The following is a 23,182-nucleotide window of genomic DNA, read 5'->3' on the forward strand; positions in this document are numbered from 1 at the left end:
ATGCTCCTCGGTGAGCCTCAGTGTAGGTGTCCAGGCCCACGGGTCAGTTCAGCATGCTCCTCAGTGAGCCTCGGTGTAGGTGTCCAGGCCCACGGGTCAGTTCAGCATGCTCCTCAGTTAGCCTCAGTGTAGGTGTCCAGGCCCACGGGTCAGTTCAGCATGCTCCTCGGTTGAGCCTCAGTGTAGGTGTCCAGGCCCACGGGTCAGTTCAGCATGCTCCTCGGTTGAGCCTCAGTGTAGGTGTCCTGGCCCATGGGTCAGTTCAGCATGCTCCTCGGTTGAGCCTCAGTGTAGGTGTGGAGACGAGAGAAAACTCCAGCCGCCTTTCGGCTTGACAGGCTATTCTCATGTCATGAAAAACAACATTTAGAAAAAGAGGTGGGGCGTGTCCATGTGACTAAAGTCTACCGTGATTGGTTGATTTTAAAATGAAGATGTCACACATATTACTTTCTAAGCCAGTAACATTTCAGAAGTTAATTGAACCAATTAACTTAGTATAGAAATGACCTACAAACACCTTGATGACCCAGGGCAGGGGAAAATTCCACTGAACCCTGGAGAAATGTTGCAACAAGTGCAAATGGACAAACACATAGAGAGGTTCCCAAAATACTAGATGTTCAGCCAACTACAGTAGAACTCGTGTAATTCGAAGTCGTATAACCCGTCACTGTGCACAGCACCTGCCAGAAAGTCCCAATTTCATACAACGTTAATTCCATTTAACAATATGCATCCAAGTCGTCATTTAACATAAGTCGGCACTAATCTTACAGTCCCATGTAAGTAAAATTACACCTGTAACTCGTCACTGCCGGAAAATGATTTGGTGGAGGCAGTGAGACTGTATTGCCGCGTGCAAACTAGATAGTGCAGTGTGCAAGCATGTTGCGAATGGATACCAGTCGGCCATTCACCGAATCCCGCACAGCTATGACATGAAGGCCTAATCTCCTGCCCATTGTGTGTTATGTACACATGACACGAGGTTGTTGTTCTATAAAGATGGCATCAAATGAGTTCTGTAAGTCGTCATTTTGACGAATTATCTTTACTCGGCCTCTTTGTAAGTTGTCTTAAAATATGCCAGTGCCGAAGGTGCCGAGTTACGCGAGTTCTACTGTAGTACCATTATATCACATATAGCTTCTGCTTTTTCCGTGTGTTCCATTTCTGGCTTCAACAACACTGGCAGTTACCATGTTTGCGGAATTCTGCCGCACATATCTTATTTAGATGTGGCAGCTTGACGTTCTTTGACCGTCTATTACGATAGCCATCCTCACATTCATAGAAATCATGGTATTGCATTGTGATGGGCTTGATTTTAGTCCAAGATTATTTGCAGAGATCTAGAAAATCCTGAAATGTACAAATTGTACGTGGAGGCAACGTCCACACCCAATCTACCGGAGATGGCCTTGTGCCATCAAATAATGTAATTGCCATCTTCTTTTACCGATGCAAATGTCTCATAAAAGACAACTAATCTATACACAAAGAAGTGTTTTTTTAGACAAGATTACTTTGATATCCATAAAAACAGTCTCAGGTTGACTTTGTGGGGGGTGGGGACACTATAACAACTGTAGTACCCCATGAATGACAAAACAACCCTGCTGCTCTTCTGGTCTTTCAAGTCTCAGGTTGACTTTGTGGGGGGTGGGCACACTATAACAACTGTAGTACCCCATGAATGACAAAACAACCCTGCTGCTCTTCTGGTCTTTTAAGTCTCAGGTTGACTATGTTGGGGGTGGGCACACAATAACAACTGTAGTACCCCATGAATGACAAAACAACCCTGCTGCTCTTCTGGTCTTTTAAGTCTCAGGTTGACTTTGTGGGGGGTGGGGACACTATAACAACTGTAGTACCCCATGAATGACAAAACAACCCTGCTGCTCTTCTGGTCTTTTAAGTCTCAGGTTGACTTTGTGGTGGGTGGGGACACTATAACAACTGTAGTACCCCATGAATGACAAAACTACCCTGCTGCTCTTCTGGTCTTTTAAGTGTCAGGTTGACTTTGTGGGGGGTGGGCACACTATAACAACTGTAGTACCCCATGAATGACAAAACAACCCTGCTGCTCTTCTGGTCTTTTCAGTCTCAGGTTGACTTTGTGGGGGGTGGGCACACTATAAGTATAACAACTGTAGTACCCCATGAATGACAAAACAACCCTGCTGCTCTTCTGGTCTTTTAAGTCTCAGGTTGACTTTGTGGGGGGTGGGGACACTATAACAACTGTAGTACCCCATGAATGACAAAACAACCCTGCTGCTCTTCTGGTCTTTTAAGTGTCAGGTTGACTTTGTGGGGGGTGGGCACACTATAACAACTGTAGTACCCCATGAATGACAAAACAACCCTGCTGCTCTTCTGGTCTTTTCAGTCTCAGGTTGACTTTGTGGGGGGTGGGCACACTATAAGTATAACAACTGTAGTACCCCATGAATGACAAAACAACCCTGCTGCTCTTCTGGTCTTAAGTCTCAGGTTGACTTTGTGGGGGGTGGGCACACAATAACAACTGTAGTACCCCATGAATGACAAAACAACCCTGCTGCTCTTCTGGTCTTAAGTCTCAGGTTGACTTTGTGGGGGGTGGGCACACTATAACAACTGTCGTACCCCATGAATGACAAAACAACCCTGCTGCTCTTCTGGTCTTTTAAGTCTCAGGTTGACTTTGTGGTGGGTGGGGACACTATAACAACTGTAGTACCCCATGAATGACAAAACAACCCTGCTGCTCTTCTGGTCTTAAGTCTCAGGTTGACTTTGTGGGGGGGGGGGGGGGGGACACTATAACAACTGTAGTACCCCATGAATGACAAAACAAATGTCTCATAAAAGACAACTAATCTATACACAAAGAAGTGTTTTTTTAGACAAGATTACTTTGATATCCATAAAAACAGTCTCAGGTTGACTTTGTGGGGGGTGGGGACACTATAACAACTGTAGTACCCCATGAATGACAAAACAACCCTGCTGCTCTTCTGGTCTTTTAAGTCTCAGGTTGACTTTGTGGGGGGGTGGGGACACTATAACAACTGTAGTACCCCATGAATGACAAAACAACCCTGCCGCTCTTCTGGTCTTAAGTCTCAGGTTGACTTTGTGGGGGGGTGGGGACACTATAACAACTGTCTTTTAAGTCTCAGGTTGACTTTGTGGGGGGTGGGGACACTATAACAACTGTAGTAACCCTAACCCAGTACCCCATGAATGACAAAAACAACCCTGCTGCTCTTCTGGTCTTTTAAGTCTCAGGTTGGCTTTGTGGGGGGTGGGCACACAATAACAACTGTAGTACCCCATGAATGACAAAACAACCCTGCCGCTCTTCTGGTCTTAAGTCTCAGGTTGACTTTGTGGGGGGTGGGCACACTATAACAACTGTAGTACCCCATGAATGACAAAACAACCCTGCTGCTCTTCTGGTCTTAAGTCTCAGGTTGACTTTGTGGGGGGTGGGCACACAATAACAACTGTCGTACCCCATGAATGACAAAACAACCCTGCTGCTCTTCTGGTCTTTTAAGTCTCAGGTTGACTTTGTGGGGGGTGGGCACACTATAACAACTGTAGTACCCCATGAATGACAAAACAACCCTGCTGCTCTTCTGGTCTTTTAAGTCTCAGGTTGACTTTGTGGGGGGGGGGGACACTATAACGACTGTAGTACCCCATGAATGACAAAACAACCCTGCTGCTCTTCTGGTCTTTTAAGTCTCAGGTTGACTTTGTGGGGGGTGGGCACACTATAACAACTGTCGTACCCCATGAATGACAAAACATCTTGCTGCTCTTCTGGTCTTTTAAGTCTCAGGTTGACTTTGTGGGGGGTGGGCACACTATAACAACTGTCGTACCCCATGAATGACAAAACAACCCTGCTGCTCTTCTGGTCTTAAGTCTCAGGTTGACTTTGTGGGGGGTGGGCACACTATAACAACTGTCGTACCCCATGAATGACAAAACAACCCTGCCGCTCTTCTGGTCTTAAGTCTCAGGTTGACTTTGTGGGGGGTGGGCACACTATAACAACTGTACTACCCCATGAATGACAAAACAACCCTGCCGCTCTTCTGGTCTTTTAAGTCTCAGGTTGACTTTGTGGGGGGTGGGCACACTATAACAACTGTCGTACCCCATGAATGACAAAACAACCCTGCTGCTCTTCTGGTCTTTTAAGTCTCAGGTTGACTTTGTGGGGGGTGGGCACACTATAACAACTGTCGTACCCCTTGCACTGATATTTTAATTGCCTGTTTTACCATAGTGATATATGATATATATTATGAATAAATTTATATATAAAGTTATATTCAAGTGTTGTTGTTTTGCTGCTTATTTGAAAGGTTTTTCAAGAACTTGTGCGCTGACTGCTACCTTAATCTCAATTGTGGTCAGGTTGCGAGATTGACCGAGACATAGTCAAGTTGTAACCTAATCTCCATCGTGGTTGGGTTGTGACATTGACCAAGACATAGTCAAGTTGTAACCTAATCTCCATCGTGGTTGGGTTGTGACATTGACCAAGACATAGTCAAGTTGTAACCTAATCTCCATCGTGGTTGGGTTGTGACATTGACCAAGACATAGTCAAGTTGTAACCTAATCTCCATCGTGGTTGGGTTGTGACATTGACCAAGACATAGCCAAGTTGTAACCTAATCTTCATCGTGGTTGGGTTGTGACATTGACCAAGACATAGTCAAGTTGTAACCTAATCTCCATCGTGGTTGGGTTGTGACATTGACCAAGACATAGCCAAGTTGTAACCTAATCTCCATCGTGGTTGGGTTGTGACATTGACCAAGACATAGTCAAGTTGTAACCTAATCTCCATCGTGGTTGGGTTGTGACCCTAATCTCCATCGTGGTTGGGTTGTGACATTGACCAAGACATAGTCAAGTTGTAACCTAATCTCCATCGTGGTTGGGTTGTGACATTGACCGAGACATAGCTACGTTGTAACCTAATCTCCATCGTGGTTGGGTTGTGACATTGACCAAGACATAGTCAAGTTGTAACCTAATCTCCATCGTGGTTGGGTTGTGACATTGACCAAGACATAGCCAAGTTGTAACCTAATCTCCATCGTGGTTGGGTTGTGACATTGACCAAGACATAGTCAAGTTGTAACCTAATCTCCATCGTGGTTGGGTTGTGACATTGACCAAGACATAGTCAAGTTGTAACCTAATCTCCATCGTGGTTGGGTTGTGACATTGACCAAGACATAGTCAAGTTGTAACCTAATCTCCATCATGGTTGGGTTGTGACATTGACCAAGACATAGTCAAGTTGTAACCTAATCTCCATCGTGGTTGGGTTGTGACATTGACCAAGACATAGTCAAGTTGTAACCTAATCTCCATCATGGTTGGGTTGTGACATTGACCAAGACATAGTCAAGTTGTAACCTAATCTCCATCGTGGTTGGGTTGTGACATTGACCAAGACATAGTCAAGTTGTAACCTAATCTCCATCATGGTTGGGTTGTGACATTGACCAAGACATAGTCAAGTTGTAACCTAATCTCCATCGTGGTTGGGTTGTGACATTGACCAAGACATAGCCAAGTTGTAACCTAATCTCCATCGTGGTTGGGTTGTGACATTGACCAAGACATAGTCAAGTTGTAACCTAATCTCCATCATGGATCGGTTGTGACATTGACCAAGACATAGCCAAGTTGTAATGTACTAAATTTCATTATCTTAGCTTCAGTGGTTAAGAAACATGCCCTAGTTACCCTCAAACAGCCAATTTACACCATTTGACCTCTGCGACCTTGAAAATTAGGTCAAATCAAAAACCTGTACGATATGTGATGTATCTTTGCTAGGAGAACTTAAATTAGCGAAAACGAGTTGCTTATAAGAGATATGGCACTTTTTAGGTTTTAACTTTTGGTCCCCTGGTGGGCATGTCGAGAATCAGGTCAGACCGAAAGACAGAGTTGGAGGTCACCTGACCTGGGGGGGTTGGGGGGGTCAGTGTACAAAGTTTCAAGTTCATAGCCCTAGCGGTTAAGAAAAGTGCCACTGTTTTTGAAACAGGATACAGATGACGACTGACGGCACTGCAGTGTTGTATAGACTCGCCTACGGTGAGCCAAAAAGGCTTTCCTATGCAGTAAACCACCAGAAGCTGCTGGTTGAGTTGAGTTTGTTACACACAAATTCTTCTGTACATTCTTGATAACTTAGAGTAGAAAGTAGAAGACAAAATAAATAGTATTGAATATAATCTGCATCTAGATATTTACATAATATAGAACATATACAAAACAACAATAACTGATCATTCGAATTCCAAGAAATATCAAGAGTACTTTATCTGCTTCTGCAATTTATTCTTGATAAATACAAGTATAAGTAAACAAATAAACAAAAAATAGTTCTGTTAGAAATTTAACTTTTCAGAAGCCAAGGATATGAATAAGTTTTTGAAGTTCCTCCACATGGTCTTATCACAATGTTTTGAACAATGAGGATGAGCGACGGCCAGGGAACACTGTGACTTAACCTTGACAAAGATGGTTTCCAGACCTACAAAAGCTTGACATTTTATATTACGATACACTAAAGGGCTAGCTCTCTTCTGTACATGTATGATAACATAATAAACGTCATGACAAGACATCCTCATGCAATCAAGAATTCCTCGTCTACTTAGGACAGTCCCCTTGATGTTCTGATCTAAATCCTGTCATGGAACGTACAATCGTTATAGTGCTTGATATGTTCCATGAATTCAACACACTCCAAGGTGAATGATTGTGGACAAGATGACATGTCTAGAGAAACAGACAGCACAAGTCTACAACTACATGGACGGAAAGGGGTCTTCAGCGTTGTTCATGGCCTCTCGCTGCCGGTCTACAGACACATCACACACTGGATGAACTGAAACGAAAAAACAAATCATTACAACTTTGGTCTCCACCAAGTGAACCTCCAGGCAGAGAAACATGTCTTCTCTGAGGATAGAGACTTTGGTCTCCACCAAGTGAACCTCCAGGCAGAGAAACCTGTCTTCTCTGAGAATAGAGACTTTGGTCTCCACCAAGTGAACCTCCAGGCAGAGAGACCAGTCTTCTCTGAGAATAGAGACTTTGGTCTTCACCAAGTGAACCTCCAGGCAGAGAAACCTGTCTTCTCTGAGAATAGAGACTTTGGTCTCCACCAAGTGAACCTCCAGGCAGAGAAACCTGTCTTCTCTGAGAATAGAGACTTTGGTCTCCACCAAGTGAACCTCCAGGCAGAGAAACCTGTCTTCTATGAGGATAGAGACTTTGGTCTCCACCAAGTGAACCTCCAGGCAGAGAAACCTGTCTTCTATGAGGATAGACTTTGGTCTCCACCAAGTGAACCTCCAGGCAGAGAAACCTGTCTTCTCCGATGATATAGACTTTGGACCTGAATAGGTCACCCGTGTAACATGTGAGAAGGGAGATCCCCTATTGGTGCACAGTATAGCCAAACTGTACTTAATCTTGAACACAAATAGAAATCTCTCATGAAATTAAACCCGAGTGATTGGCCTGTGCACTTAAGCCCCTGAAGACCACTGACCACTGACAGCTCCCCGAGTGAATCCCCCAACCCCTGATTGGACACCCCAGTGCCTGCCTATTCTCCCCCTCTCATCCACAGGGAAGCCGCAATGGCTTGGAACTTACATCATCATAACCGTAGTCTGTTCGTCCTGTCTCTTGCCCGTTGTGGTTCGTCCGGTCCCGCGCACGAAAAGCTTCTGCAACGGAAATTTCAATCAATGAAAGTGGGGGTTGGCCTTGTCTCATTAGCTCTCCAAACGCCCGTGTCACTATTTTCTTCCATTGATTAAAAAAAATTGATAAGAAATATATCTCTGTCAAAGGCCCAATAGTGGGGCAGGACACCAGATATGATGATGATGATGATGATGATGTTGAAAGTATATGACACAATCATCAGCATTCTTTTGAAATGTTTGCTTGTCCTCTTGGGTCTTAACTGATGGCAACATTAACATGTATTGGATGGCAGACTACACAATATCAATATCGCACAGCACACCAGATTCTAGTCTCTGACAGTGGCACCTCTGTCAACACTAATGACGACAGGCGGAGACATGTATGAGTGTGTGCCAGCAAACCTGAAGTCATATTCATAATGAGCATGCCTTGTGACAAACGATCGTTTGTCTGCCAATGGACCTCTCCTGTTGTGGGTATTCCTGCCCACATACCGCCCAGGACCCACCAAGCCATTTGACTGACTATACGGCCTTGCTCTTACCAGTGTATGCTCGGAGTCATCAAGCTATGCTCTTACCAGTGTATGCTCGGAGTCATCAAGCTATGCTCTTACCTGTGTATGCTCGGAGTCATCAAGCTATGCTCTTACCTGTGTATGCTCGGAGTCATCAAGCTATGCTCTTACCTGTGTATGCTCGGAGTCATCAAGCTATGCTCTTACCAGTGTATGCTCGGAGTCATCAAGCTATGCTTTTACCTGTGTATGCTCGGAGTCATCAAGCTATGCTCTTACCTGTGTATGCTCGGAGTCATCAAGCTATGCTCTTACCTGTATGCTCGGAGTCATCAAGCTATGCTCTTACCAGTGTATGCTCGGAGTCATCAAGCCATGCTCTTACCTGTGTATGCTCGGAGTCATCAAGCTATGCTCATACCTGTGTATGCTCGGAGTCATCAAGCTATGCTCTTACCTGTGTATGCTCGGAGTCATCAAGCTATGCTCGGAGTCATCAAGCTATGCTCTTACCTGTGTATGCTCGGAGTCATCAAGCTATGCTCTTACCTGTGTGAGTCATCAAGCTATGCTCTTACCAGTGTATGCTCGGGAGTCATCAAGCTATGCTCTTACCTGTGTATGCTCGGAGTCATCAAGCTATGCTCTTACCTGTGTGAGTCATCAAGCTATGCTCTTACCAGTGTATGCTCGAAGTCATCAAGCTATGCTCTTACCTGTGTATGCTCGGAGTCATCAAGCTATGCTCTTATCTGTGTATGCTCGGAGTCATCAAGCTATGCTCTTATCTGTGTATGCTTGGAGTATCAGTTCCTTACCTGTGCATGCTCCAGGTCGCACTCCAGGCCACTTACGAGGCTGATTGACTATCAGTTCCTTACCTGTGTATGCTCGGAGTCGCACTCCACGCTGTCTATGAGGCTGATTGACTATCAGTTCCTTACCTGTGTATGCTTGGAGTCACACTCCACGCCGTCTACGAGGCTGATTGACTATCAGTTCTTTACCTGTTTATGCTCGGAGTCACACTCCACGCCGTCTATGAGGCTGATTGACTATCAGTTTCTTACCTGTGTATGCTCGGAGTCGCACTCCACGCCGTCTATGAGGCTGATTGACTATCAGTTTCTTACCTGTGTATGCTCGGAGTCTCACTGAAAGAGCCACGAAGTCATCAAAGGCAATAAGGCATCGGCCGTCATCCATTGCACGCGAGTAACGTTTGAGAAGCGTCGTTACGGCTTTGTGAGAAAGGTTGTACCCTGTAAATCAATTAAAAATCTATAAATCAAAATCTTTCTGCCTTTGCCATGGTTTTATATTTTGACTTCACAAATAGGATATTCAATAATGCAATTATTTCCTCAACTTTCCCGCACATTTTCTCCTTGGTCTGCTTCGGTGTGGAACCAAAATCTGCCTCTGAATACCTTATAAAGTCATCTGGCTTCGACCAGAACCAGACCTCATGATATTGAGGCTCAGCATGGCTATCTTGAAGACATCAATGTTCACACCAATCATTTTACCCCAATTTTCTATTCAATATATAAAATCCGTGAAAATATTCTGCTTGACAGCACTGTCCCTCATTCAAACAGTGACTGCCCATAAGTCCGAAGGTCCATAAGACCACAAAGGAAAAATCCCATTTTGAAAACAACCCATAATTCTGAAGGTCCACAGGTCCGTAAGTCTAAAAGACTTTAAGTCCAAAAGTAATGTAAAAGGGTCAACAAGTCCGAAGGTTCACAAGTCCTAAGGTCCATAAGTAACAGGAATGCCTCAGAAAAGATATACTCGTGATGCTAGATTATTTTTATTAAGGGGTAAAATCGGGGGAACGCTGGCCCCCCACGGAAAATGTTAACTTTAACTAGCAGACCACTTACACACAAATAATGACATTGTGCTCATGTAGTGATGACATCACAGATCTGTGTGTACTTTTGGGTGGAGGGAATTTTAAGGTAGTTGAGGAGAGTTGTTCATGGAGAACAGATTGAGTCAGGAGGACATATTATCTAGAGGATAAACTATACCAGTACACATGACAAAGAATGGTCACAAGCAAGAGACCTGGGCCGGCCCATCATATGGAGTGACTGTATGAGTGGAATACAAGCAATGTCAGTAAGTAATGACAAACTTTTCAGAAAACACTGAAAAAAGCCTTGGCGCTGACAGTGTTAATATTTGGAAGATTTTTGGTTTAATAGGCCAAAAATCATCAATTTCAAAACTTTGTTTTCGGACTTATGGACCTTTGGACTAGTGAACCTTCGGACTTGCGAACCTTCGGACTTATGGACCTTCGAACTTATGGGCAGTAATCATTCAAACAATAGGCCAATGAAATCGATCAACTTGTTAATGACATTTCATCGAACAACCCACCAAATTTCCTCATGATGATATTGAGCAGCTCATTTGCCTCGACGAAGCCAGACCCATCCTGGTCGGCGCACGTTTTGAACAGTTGATGCCAGTGAAGAAGACATTGCAACAACTCTTTGAACTCTCCGTACTGCATGATACCATCCTTGTTACGCTGGGAGAGGGTTAAAGATAATCATGGTTCTCTGATTTCTTCCTTCCAAAGTGGGTACAAAATCATTGTTTCACAATCCGGTGGATCAAAACCTTGGTTCAACTTCACAGTACATAGACTGGAACTTTTGCCACCACCAAAAGGCTCGCTTCCAGACTTTGAGTTCTATGTGAATACTCTCCTTTCCCATATGAATCCAAATTCTGTTGTAGACAGTCTGAAACGTTTACCTTTTACAAAAAGCCCCGTTTCTACACTTCATCTTCAGATGAAAACCCTCACCCTTTCGCATTAAAATCCTTTTTTCAACGCTAATGATGAACAATTATGTCAACTGCTAAAAGGATACGTCCAGCATCATTATCATGATCCTGAAAGACAACAAAGGGGAGGTTAATTCAAGAGAGTGGTGTTTAGGTGATATCTTCCCTGAAGGCTTGTCTCAATTTGATCACCGTCATTCAATATATCGTCAAGATTTATCTTATAGAAATCGAGTGGCATCAACATTGTCAACCACACTAAAAACCACTCGCTGAGTAATTGGAGCGTTTTTCAAAGGCCAATATTGATTGATTGATTGAAAACTGATAGAAGTGGACAAAGTGGAAATTGCCCATTGGCACTCAACCATTGATTTGGACAAGTTTCATGAATATGATTGCACTTACTTGCAAAGTTCCATGCTCCAAGTGACTGGAATGGGGAAACGATCAAACATTACAGTTATGAAGCTGTGCAAGGCTAAAGGGTTAACGATCAACAGACAACCATTCAGTAAATTCAATTCGAATCTGTTTTGACAAAAAGGTCATAACAGACCTACATCTCATGAAATGGGACTCAAATCACTGTGGATTGGTTTTCCTCATTTGACATTGTCTGAAGAATCATTTCCTTGGTATCACCACAATGAGCTTAACCCCTTCAGTGCCCGAGCAAAATCACGATCAAACATCAAGCATCCAGTACTGCTAGGGACACCTAGGAATTGAAAATAGAACTGAAAAACACCTGTAAAAGCCAAGATCACTTATGAATGTCTGGTATCACTTACTTCTATAGAAGTTCTTGATCTTTGGCTGGTCATTCAAGAGTTTGTGAAGTTCCTCTGCTTGGATGCCTCCAAGAGTCTGCCAAGAGAAGTCAACACATTCATCAAATATCTCATCAATCAGGGCTTTCTCTTCAATGAGATCCGGCACATCCAATGGCGGTCTGTGCCCTGGGGTAATATCAGGTGGCGGTCTGTGCCCTGGGGTAATATCAGATGGCGGTCTGTGCCCTGGGGTAATATCAGGTGGCGGTCTGTGCCCTGGGGTAATATCAGGTGGCGGTCTGTGCCCTGGGGTAATATCAGGTGGCGGTCTGTGCTCTGGGGTAATATCAGGTGGCGGTCTGTGCCCTGGGGTAATATCAGGTGGCGGTCTGTGCCCTGGGGTAATATCAGGTGGCGGTCTGTGCCCTGGGGTAATATCAGGTGGCGGTCTGTGCCCTGGGGTAATATCAGGTGGCGGTCTGTGCCCTGGGGTAATATCAGGTGGCGGTCTGTGCCGTGGGGTAATATCAGATGGTGGTCTGTGCCCTGGGGTTATATCAGGTGGCGGTCTGTGCCCTGGGGTAATATCAGGTGGTGGTCTGTGCCCTGGGGTAATATCAGGTGGCGGTCTGTGCCCTGGGGTAATATCAGATGGCGGTCTGTGCCCTTGGGTAATATCAGGTGGCGGTCTGTGCCCTGGGGTTATATCAGGTGGCAGTCTGTGCCCTGGGGTAATATCAGATGGTGGTCTGTGCCTTGGGGTAATATCAGGTGGCGGTCTGTGCCCTGGGGTAATATCAGGTGGCGGTCTGTGCCCTGGGGTAATATCAGGTGGCGGTCTGTGCCCTGGGGTTATATCAGGTGGCGGTCTGTGCCCTGGGGTAATATCAGGTGGTGGTCTGTGCCCTGGGGTAATATCAGATGGCGGTCTGTGCCCTGGGGTAATATCAGATGGCGGTCTGTGCCCTGGGGTTATATCAGATGGCGGTCTGTGCCCTGGGGTAATATCAGATGGCGGTCTGTGCCCTGGGGTAATATCAGGTGGCGGTCTGTGCCCTGGGGTAATATCAGATGGCGGTCTGTGCCCTGGGGTAATATCAGGTGGCGGTCTGTGCCCTGGGGTAATATCAGGTGGCGGTCTGTGCCCTGGGGTAATAACAGGTGGCGTTCTGTGCCCTGGGGTAATATCAGGTGGCAGTCTGTGCCCTGGGGTAATATCAGGTGGCGGTCTGTGCCCTGGGGTAATATCAGGTGGCGGTCTGTGCCATGGGGTAATATCAGGTGGTGGTCTGTGCCCTTGGGTAATATCAGATGGTGGTCTGTGCCCTGGGGTAATATCAGATGGCGGTCTGTGCCCTGGGGTAATATCAGGTGGCGGTCTGTGCCCTGGGGTAATATCAGGTGGCGGTCTGTGCCCTGGGGTTATATCAGGTGGCGGTCTGTGCCCTGGGGTAATATCAGGTGGCGGTCTGTGCCCTGGGGTAATATCAGATGGCGGTCTGTGCCATAGGGTAATATCAGGTGGCGGTCTGTGCCCTGGGATTATATCAGGTGGCGGTCTGTGCCCTGGGGTAATATCAGGTGGCGGTCTGTGCCCTGGGGTAATATCAGGTGGCGGTCTGTGCCCTGGGGTTATATCAGGTGGCGGTCTGTGCCCTGGGGTAATATCAGGTGGCGGTCTGTGCCCTGGGGTAATATCAGATGGCGGTCTGTGCCATGGGGTAATATCAGGTGGCGGTCTGTGCCCTGGGGTAATATCAGGTGGCGGTCTGTGCCCTGGGGTAATATCAGATGGCGGTCTGTGCCCTGGGGTAATATCAGATGGCGGTCTGTGCCCTGGGGTAATATCAGTTGGCGGTCTGTGCCCTGGGGTAATATCAGGTGGCGGTCTGTGCCCTGGGGTAATATCAGGTGGCGGTCTGTGCCCTGGGGTAATATCAGGTGGCGGTCTGTGCCCTGGGGTAATATCAGGTGGCGGTCTGTGCCCTGGGGTAATATCAGGTGGCGGTCTGTGCCCTGGGGTAATATCAGATGGCGGTCTGTGCCCTGGGGTAATATCAGGTGGCGGTCTGTGCCCTGGGGTAATATCAGGTGGCGGTCTGTGCCCTGGGGTAATATCAGGTGGCGGTCTGTGCCCTGGGGTAATATCAGGTGGCGGTCTGTGCCCTGGGGTAATATCAGGTGGCGGTCTGTGCCCTGGGGTAATATCAGGTGGCGGTCTGTGCCCTGGGGTAATATCAGGTGGCGGTCTGTGCCCTGGGGTAATATCAGGTGGCGGTCTGTGCCCTGGGGTAATATCAGGTGGCGGTCTGTGCCCTGGGGTAATATCAGGTGGCGGTCTGTGCCCTGGGGTAATATCAGGTGGCGGTCTGTGCCCTGGGGTAATATCAGGTGGCGGTCTGTGCCCTGGGGTAATATCAGGTGGCGGTCTGTGCCCTGGGGTAATATCAGGTGGTGGTCTGTGCCATGGGGTAATATCAGGTGGCGGTCTGTGCCCTGGGGTAATATCAGGTGGCGGTCTGTGCCCTGGGGTAATATCAGATGGTGGTCTGTGCCCTGGGGTAATATCAGGTGGCGGTCTGTGCCCTGGGGTTATTATATTAGGTGGACAAGGTAGTCTGGGCTCCAGTAGTATCACATGTAAACAAGGGTAGTGTCGCACGTGGACATGGTGGGAAGGAGCTACTGACCTATTGGAGATTGTGTGCACGTACTATTAGATGGACGACCAATTATCAGTATGTCTCATGTGACAGACACAGTGTATGGAGCTATGAGGAATTACTTACCGGGCTGACGTACTGATTGAAAATTATTTGGAATTCCTGTTCCGATTTGAATGCAAGTGCCTGTGAAGGAAAATAAAGAATAGTTTAATACGCTGTGATTAAAATCATAGTGTGATAGAATCCTTTAGTCTCCTTTGTCCAATTAAAATTCATATCATACCACATCGATTCAGCAGGGTAAGATGTGCACACATTGCCTTGGTCTAGACATTCTTGCCTGTTTAAGATTCAAACAGTTTAATGCAATATGTGTCATAGTATCTTTTTCATTATCCATATGTATCTGTAGTAATGCGCATGCTCACATATCATCTTACTCAATTAAGTCACTTTGAACATATACGGGAGCCATCTAGTTCACTTCCTACTATTAGATATGGTGTCAGACTTCATATACGGGAGCCATCTAGTTCACTTCCTACTATTAGATATGGTGTCAGACTTCATATACGGGAGCCATCTAGTTCACTTCCTACTATTAGATATGGTGTCAGACTTCATATACGGGAGCCATCTAGTTCACTTCCTACTATTAGATATGGTGTCAGACTTCATATACGGGAGCTATCTAGTTCACTTCCTACTATTAGATATGGTGTCAGACTTCATATACGGGAGCCATCTTGTTCACTTCCTACTATTAGATATGGTGTCCGACTTCATATACGGGAGCCATCTTGTTCACTTCCTACTATTAGATATGGTGTCAGACTTCATATACGGGAGCTATCTAGTTCACTTTGTACTATTAGATATGGTGTCAGACTTCTTATACGGGAGCCATCTTGTTCACTTCGTACTATTAGATATGGTGTCATATTCTCAATCTCATTATCAGGTACACATTGCAAAGAACAGATCCATGATGATTGTGCGAGTTTGAGCTATCAAACGACTGATCTTGGAACTTTCCAGTTTGAGTGCTGCATGTAACTACCAGTAGCAGGCTACAGAAGTTACCCCGAATCGCTTCTCGGTAATACTGGCTGGAGTTTAAGTTTGGTACAATAGCATGCTAAAACGCAGTGTTCTCCAATGCCTATTTTGAACTGGTGGGATTTGAACCCAAGTCCCATCAGTCAGAAGTCCTTGGCTGTAACCACTACACCATCATGCTCACCTGAGAAGGGTTGATACTGAAGACATTCTGTTGAAACTGGCTGCCATAGCTACCGTAGACCTGACTCTGTTGGCTGAAGTGTTGGTACTGCTGGTAGTGCTGCTCTTGCTGCCATTGGTTTTGCATCATCTGCATCTGGGCGTGGGGTGGCTGTCCATGGCCTGGAGAAATAAATGAATACGTAGTTAGAGTAATATGGTCTCTGTCCGTGAGCTGGAGTAATATGGTAATATGTAGTTACAGTAATATGAACTCTGACTGTGACCTGGAGAAATACTGTAATATGTAGTTACAGTAATATGATCGCTGTCTGTGGCCTGGAGAAATACTGTAACATGTAGTTACAGTAATATGATCTCTGTCTGTGGCCTGGAGAAATACCGTAATATGTAGTTACAGTAATATGATATTTTCAAGTTTAGCTTTCAAGTTCAAAAGTTCGCACAAATTTCTCAAATTGTTATGATACAGTGGAACCCCGGTAACACGACCACCCAAGGGACTAAGCCGAAGTGGTCGTGTTACCGGGGTGGTCGCGTTAGTGAATTTAAGAATGATAAGTAGGTTTTCCCGCCAAAACATCGTCCTGGCAGATATGCTGTGTGTACATTGACATGCATTAATGACTACGCCACCGGGTGATTCGATAATTTTGTGTGTATATTACGAATAAAAAATCATTTTCTTGAGTGTTTTGCGTTTAATTTACAACTTATGTAAATGAGTAAATAAACTGACGAGAGCTAATTAGACCAAACATTACATTAAAACTTGAGCATGCTAATTAGAGCAAGCATGTTATTCACACCATCGGCAGCTGCCCTTCTTGATGTCAAGCTAATATTCCCGCTAACATTGAGAGAGGTGATGTGAGAAGATGTTGAGAATTCTTCCTGATGTCTTCCTGCTTTAACTTCAGCCAATTTGAACTGGTACTGATTAAATCATCTTTTTAAAAACGTATTTTATCAATATTACGACGTAGTAAGCATTCTTTACTTTGAGTATTGGTACTCTTACTAATCAACATAATTTATTTGTCCTAAAAACTACGTGCGCATGCCTCTTGACATCATTTAATACTAAATGATGAAAACAAACCGTGAGTCGAAAAGAAAGTTTATTCTTCATTTTATTTGCGCTTACATTTGATCAAACTCACTCACACATCATTTATTTTCATATGGATTCCCATGGTCATTGTGTTCGAGGTGCTAACTATCAACACGGATTTGCGAGAAGGTGCCAATTGATACGATGCGGTCATGGTTGATTACGGCAATTAGGCCTCATGGTCGCGTTAGCGGGGTTAATTTGCAGTTTGGGACCGACCAAGCTGGTGGTCGCGGTTTGGGTACCGGGGTGGTCGTGTTAGCGAGGGCCAGTTAATGGGAATTAGAGAGAAAACCATTCGGGACCGGAGAATTTTGGTCGTGTTCGCGGGGTGGTCGCGTTACTGAGGTGGTCACCGACCGGGGTTCCACTGTATATGTGTATTTAGAAATTTCGTTCAGTTTTTCCAATCAAAGAATAAGTTTTCACAAGTTTAGGAAATTTCCAATCAGACGATAAGTCTGATTTTTAAACAAGCGTTCTTAGTTAACTTTTAGGTAAATGGAAACCTTTATAGAAATATCTTCCCAATGAACTGGTAACTGTTGTATAAAAGTAAGTCACCAATCAGTCAATATAGTGATGGTAAACACATGTAGAGTACAGCTATTCCTATGACAAGTACCAAAAATAAAGCCAAACATGTTCTATACGGTCAATGGTGACATACTTTGACTCAGAGCAGAGGCAGTTGTTCTCGTGTTCCCTCATACGATTCCAGGCCACTACAGTAAACTTTCTGTTACTCTCGTATGATTCCAGGCCACTACATTAAACTTTCTGTTCCCTCGTACGATTCAAGGCCACTACAGTCAACTTTCTGTTCCCTCGTACGATTCCAGGCCACTACAGTAAACTTTCTGTTCTCTCGTACGATTCCAGGCCACTACAGTAAACTTTCTGTTCCCTCGTACGATTCCAGGCCACTACAGTAAACTTTCTGTTCCCTCGTACGATTCCAGGCCACTACAGTAAACTATCTGTTCCCTCGTACGATTCCAGGCCACTACAGTAAACTATCTGTTCCCTCGTACGATTCCAGGCCATTACAGTAAACTTTCTGTTCCTTCATACGATTCCAGGCCATCACAGTAAACTTTCTGTTCCCTCGTACGATTCCAGGCCACTACAGTAAACTTTCTGTTCCCTCGTACGATTCCAGGCCATTACAGTAAACTTTCTGTTCCTTCATACGATTCCAGGCCATCACAGTAAACTTTCTGTTCCCTCGTACGATTCCAGGCCACTACAGTAAACTTTCAGTTCTCTCGTACGATCCCACGCCACTACATTAAACCTTCTGTTCCCTCGTACGATTCCAGGTCACTACATCAAACTTTCTGTTCACTCGTACTATTCCACGCCACTACATTAAACTTTCTGTTCCCTCGTACGATTCCAGGCCACTACATCAAACTTTCTGTTCTCCTGTACGATTCCAGGCCAAAACAGTCAACTCTCTGTTCCCTCGTACGATTCCAGGCCACTACGGTCAACTTTCTGTTCCCTCATACGATTCCAGGCCACTGCAGTAAACTTTCTGTTCTCTCGTACGATTCCAGGCCACTACATCAAACTTTCTGTTCCCTCGTACGATTCCAGGCCACTACAGTAAACTATCTGTTCCCTCGTACAATTCCAGGCCTCTACAGTAAACTTTCTGTTCCTTCATATGATTCCAGGCCACTACAGTAAACTATCTGTTCCCTCGTACCATTCCAGGCCACTACAGTCAACTTTCTGTTCCTTCATACGATTCCGGGCCACGATTCCAGGCCACTACAGTAAACTATCTGTTCCCTCGTACAATTCCAGGCCTCTACAGTCAACTTTCTGTTCCCTCGTACGATTCCAGGCCACTACGGTAAACTTTCTGTTCCCTCGTACGATTCCAGGCCACTACGGTAAACTTTCTGTTCCCTCGTACGATTCCAGGCCACTACGGTAAACTTTCTGTTCCCTCGTACGATTCCAGGCCACTACAGTAAACTTTCTGTTCCTTCATACGATTCCAGGCCACTACAGTAAACTATCTGTTCCCTCGTACGATTCCAGGCCACTACAGTCAACTTTCTGTTCCCTCATACGATTCCAGGCCACTACGGTAAACTTTCTGTTCACTCGTACGATTCCAGAATATTACAGTAAACTTTCTGTTCCCTCGTATGATTCCAAGCCACTACAGTAAACTATCTGTTCCCTCGTACAATTCCAGGCCTCTACAGTAAACTTTCTGTTCCTTCATATGATTCCAGGCCACTACAGTAAACTATCTGTTCCCTCGTACCATTCCAGGCCACTACAGTCAACTTTCTGTTCCTTCATACGATTCCGGGCCACGATTCCAGGCCACTACAGTAAACTATCTGTTCCCTCGTACAATTCCAGGCCACTACAGTCAACTTTCTTTTCCCTCGTACGATTCCAGGCCACTACGGTAAACTTTCTGTTCCCTCGTACGATTCCAGGCCACTACGGTAAACTTTCTGTTCCCTCGTACGATTCCAGGCCACTACGGTAAACTTTCTGTTCCCTCGTACGATTCCAGGCCACTACAGTAAACTTTCTGTTCCTTCATACGATTCCAGGCCACTACAGTAAACTATCTGTTCCCTCGTACGATTCCAGGCCACTACAGTCAACTTTCTGTTCCCTCATACGATTCCAGGCCACTACGGTAAACTTTCTGTTCACTCGTACGATTCCAGAATATTACAGTAAACTTTCTGTTCCCTCGTATGATTCCAAGCCACTACAGTAAATTTTCTGTTCCCTCATACGATTCCAGGCCACTACAGTGAACTTTCTGTTCCCTCTTACGGTTCCAGGCCACTACAGTAAACTTTCTGTTTCCTCGTACGATTCCAAGCCACTACGGTAAACTTTCTGTTCCCTCATACGATTCCAGGCCACTACAGTAAACTTTCTGTTCCCTCGTACGATTCCGGGCGATTACAGTAAACTTTCTGTTCTCTCGTACGATTCCAGGTCACTACATTAAACTTTCTGTTCCCTCGTACGATTCCAGGCCATTACAGTAAACTTTCTGTTCCCTCGTACAATTCCAGGCCACTACAGTCAACTTTCTGTTCCTTCGTACGATTCCAGGCCACTACGGTCAACTTCTGTTCCCTCATACGATTCCAGGCCATTACAGTAAACTTTCTGTTCCCTCGTACGTTTCCAGGCCATTACAGTAAACTTTCTGTTCCCTCGTACGATTCCAGGCCATTACAGTAAACTTTCTGTTCCCTCGTACGATTCCAGGCCACTACAGTAAACTTTCTGTTCCCTCGTACGATTCCAGGCCATTACAGTAAACTTTCTGTTCTCTCGTACGATTCCAGGCCACTACGGTAAACTTTCTGTTCCCTCATACGATTCCAGGCCACTACAGTAAACTTTCTGTTCTATCGTACGATTCCAGGCCACTACAGTAAACTTTCTGTTCTCTCGTACGATTCCAGGCCACTACATTAAACTTTCCGTTCCCTCATACGATTCCGGGCCATTACAGTAAACTTTCTGTTCCCTCGTACGATTCCAGGCCACTACGGTAAACTTTCTGTTCCCTCATACGATTCCGGGCCATTACAGTAAACTTTCTGTTCCCTCGTACGATTCCAGGCCATTACAGTAAACTTTCTGTTCTCTCGTACGATTCCAGGCCACTACAGTAAACTTTCTGTTCCCTCATACGATTCCAGGCCACTACAGTAAACTTTCTGTTCCCTCATACGATTCCAGGCCACTACAGTCAACTTTCTGTTCCCTCATACGATTCCAGGCCACTACGGTCAACTTTCTGTTCCCTCATACGATTCCAGGCCACTACAGTAAACTTTCTGTTCCCTCGTACGATTCCAGGCCACTACAGTAAACTTTCTGTTCCCTCGTACGATTCCAGGCCACTACAGTAAACTTTCTGTTCCCTCGTACGATTCCAGGCCACTACAGTAAACTTTCTGTTCCCTCGTACGATTCCAGGCCACTACAGTAAACTTTCTGTTCCCTCATACGATTCCAGGCCACTACAGTAAACTTTCTGTTCCCTCGTACAATTCCAGGCCACTACAGTAAACTTTCTGTTCCCTCGTACGATTCCAGGCCACTACAGTAAACTTTCTGTTCCCTCGTACGATTCCAGGCCACTGCGCCAATGAAGAATGCCTTACAGAAGTAAAGAGCATTCAAGTTGGTAGATTATTAACTTACCCTGCATGCCGGGGGGAGGTCCATGGTGGTGGTGTTGTGGAGGCGGTGCATGCTGCTGTCGGCCTGAAGTAAAAACCAGGGATTTAAGGTCCGAAAGAAGAACAGATCAAATCATAGATATTTGTTGATGATGAGCATTGTTTTCTTCTTTCATGACTGGTACGCTGTATCCTCTATATAGGCAGCAGCTTGGCAGGCAAGATAAAGTTACATAAAGTCGCCAACAGGGGTCTCTCAGTGTCTCACATCTCATAGGAATCGAAATGACTCATTCCAGCTTATACGAGGAATATATTAGTAGTGTTGAATCTGACATGACCTAGGGCCCCTACTCTGTATATTAGTCACCTGAAGATGGCCAAATTAGCTCGCTTCAGCCTATAGTCCCCCTTTAAAATTATATGGGGAACATAGGTACCGGGGAACATAGGTACCGGGGAACATAGGTACCGGGGAACATAGGTATGTATTGGGGGGGGGGGGGGGTATAGGTAGCGGGGAACATAGGTACCGGGTATCATGTGTATTGGGCAACATCTACACAGACTGGACACGAAGACCAGGCAAGGACTCCACAGAACAGCGTTACTACTATACTAGCCATAGACCCTTACTTTCGACTACAATGCCTTACCCTGGAAGGACTGATTGCCCATGGGGTAACCACCATAACCTGCCATAACTGTGTCTTTAGTATGATCAATTCAAAGCGAAAATGACGACGGAATAATTACAGCCTTTTGGTAACCACACCACAGACGCAAATCCATAAACAATAACACGCGCAGTAGGAACGCAGTAAATTCTGACTAATAATAAGCCCCCCTTTAGGAGGGGCTCTTAAGATACACGTGTGTGTGGGAGTATATCCTGATTTGATGAGAAATAAAGAGAGTAAATATTGTATCCTACAAACAATTTTTTTTGGTATTTTTCTGAATTAACTCCGTTGAGTTTACCGATTTCTCCGCGATCTTCCGGTGGTGGTTGCTATCCCATTGGTTGAAATTAATTTAAATCTTCATGGGAATTCGCTACATCATATGCCTAAGAAATTGGCCAATTATATTAATATTTTTATTAGAGAAATATCCGTCCTAAATAATGACAGAAAAGGGTGGTTTATTTCAATTTTGTGTCGACATGGTCGAGGTCACGTGACATAAAAACAAAACAATCGCACACACCCGTCCAAAAAAGGCACTTTAAGAAAAATAAATACGTTTTTCCAGCTTAAAACCACACTGACGACTAAGTTATATTGGTCTACTGCCCAAATCTGAAGTATCAAAATGAATCACAAACTAGAACTAGCTCTATTTAGCAAAAGTTGCGTGAAAAATTCGGGTGAGCGACGTACATTCTGTACCCTAGCGGCCAATAAATAAACTACTTTCAGCCGTCTGCTCCGGTCTCGTTAGGGAGTTTTTCCCAAATGTACGCGATGATGACGTGCCCCATTAACAGGACGTGACATCTATTTTAAAATGCGTTTCCAAAGTGAATGCATGAGGACAATCCATTTAAGTGTCGTATATCACTGGAAACGCCCGATTCCCGTGAATAAGGACAATCACAATGTATTACATTACCAAAACAAAAATGTGTCGGAAGGAACTATATGGATGGTCCCATCGCACCCCCCCCCCCTCCAGCAGTATGACACAGAAGGGCTAGTTGTCTGTCCACCGGGGGGGGGGGGGGGGGGGGGGGAGCTTCCCCCCAACGCACTGGTAAAAACCTATGTCGACGGAGGGGGGTTTGGGGGGTGTCCCCCCATTGTAACAGCTGTAGTTGTTAGAGCTTGCACTTAACATATGCTCGTAGGGGGGTTCGGGGGAGCTCCCCCGACCTAAAGGGGGCTCACTTAGTCCTTGACTTTACATATTAAGGCTAATAACAATAAATGAATAATTTCATTGCCTCCTAAAAGAAGATATTTACAGTACGGTACACAATGAGCACAACAGTTTTTCCCATAATTGTTACATAAGATTAAAGCATTAAAATATGGGCATAGACATACCAACTTCAGGATCAGAACGACCTGAGCAATAATCTGGTCAAT

At 45.1% G+C, this 23,182-nt stretch overlaps 1 protein-coding gene and 1 long non-coding RNA gene across 4 annotated transcripts; one reads left to right on the forward strand and one right to left on the reverse strand.

The window, feature by feature from the left end:
• The first annotated feature begins 206 nt into the window (after positions 1–206).
• On the forward strand, positions 207–4,340 carry LOC135498167 (uncharacterized). The gene is made up of 3 exons (XR_010449014.1): positions 207–2,783; positions 2,937–3,123; positions 3,286–4,340. It is a non-coding gene; the product is annotated as an uncharacterized LOC135498167 (long non-coding RNA).
• Positions 4,341–6,262: 1,922 nt separating this feature from the next.
• Positions 6,263–22,010, reverse strand: LOC135497836 (sorcin-like). Of its 3 annotated transcripts, none has more exons than XM_064787784.1 (11): positions 21,749–22,010; positions 21,115–21,177; positions 15,787–15,947; positions 14,667–14,726; positions 11,896–11,971; positions 11,510–11,534; positions 11,188–11,209; positions 10,685–10,838; positions 9,421–9,549; positions 7,711–7,784; positions 6,263–6,934 (listed from the first exon to the last, which is right to left on the reverse strand). In XM_064787784.1, exons 1-11 carry the CDS (start codon positions 21,792–21,794, stop codon positions 6,908–6,910), a joined length of 837 nt encoding a protein of 278 aa, XP_064643854.1. In that variant the 5' UTR covers positions 21,795–22,010; the 3' UTR covers positions 6,263–6,907. The 3 variants fall into 3 exon arrangements, with proteins under 3 accessions (XP_064643854.1, XP_064643855.1, XP_064643856.1); XM_064787785.1 differs by having other exon boundaries at positions 21,729–21,804; XM_064787786.1 differs by lacking the exons at positions 21,115–21,177; positions 21,749–22,010 and adding an exon at positions 17,570–17,648.
• Between the last annotated feature and the right edge of the window lie 1,172 nt (positions 22,011–23,182).

Source organism: Lineus longissimus, chromosome 13 (assembly GCF_910592395.1).
Source record: "Lineus longissimus chromosome 13, tnLinLong1.2, whole genome shotgun sequence".
In the NCBI taxonomy this organism is placed as follows: domain Eukaryota; kingdom Metazoa; phylum Nemertea; class Pilidiophora; order Heteronemertea; family Lineidae; genus Lineus; species Lineus longissimus.

Coding starts and splice junctions, on each gene's coding strand:
- LOC135497836 (XM_064787784.1), bottom strand. CDS start 21,794: ATGGCAGGTTATGGTGGTTACCCCATGGGCAATCAGTCCTTCCAGG. Junction 15,948..21,114: donor ACCTCCCCCCGGCATGCAGG/GTAAGTTAATAA, acceptor TTATTTCTCCAG/GCCATGGACAGCCACCCCAC. Junction 14,727..15,786: donor TCAGTATCAACCCTTCTCAG/GTGAGCATGATG, acceptor TTTCCTTCACAG/GCACTTGCATTCAAATCGGA.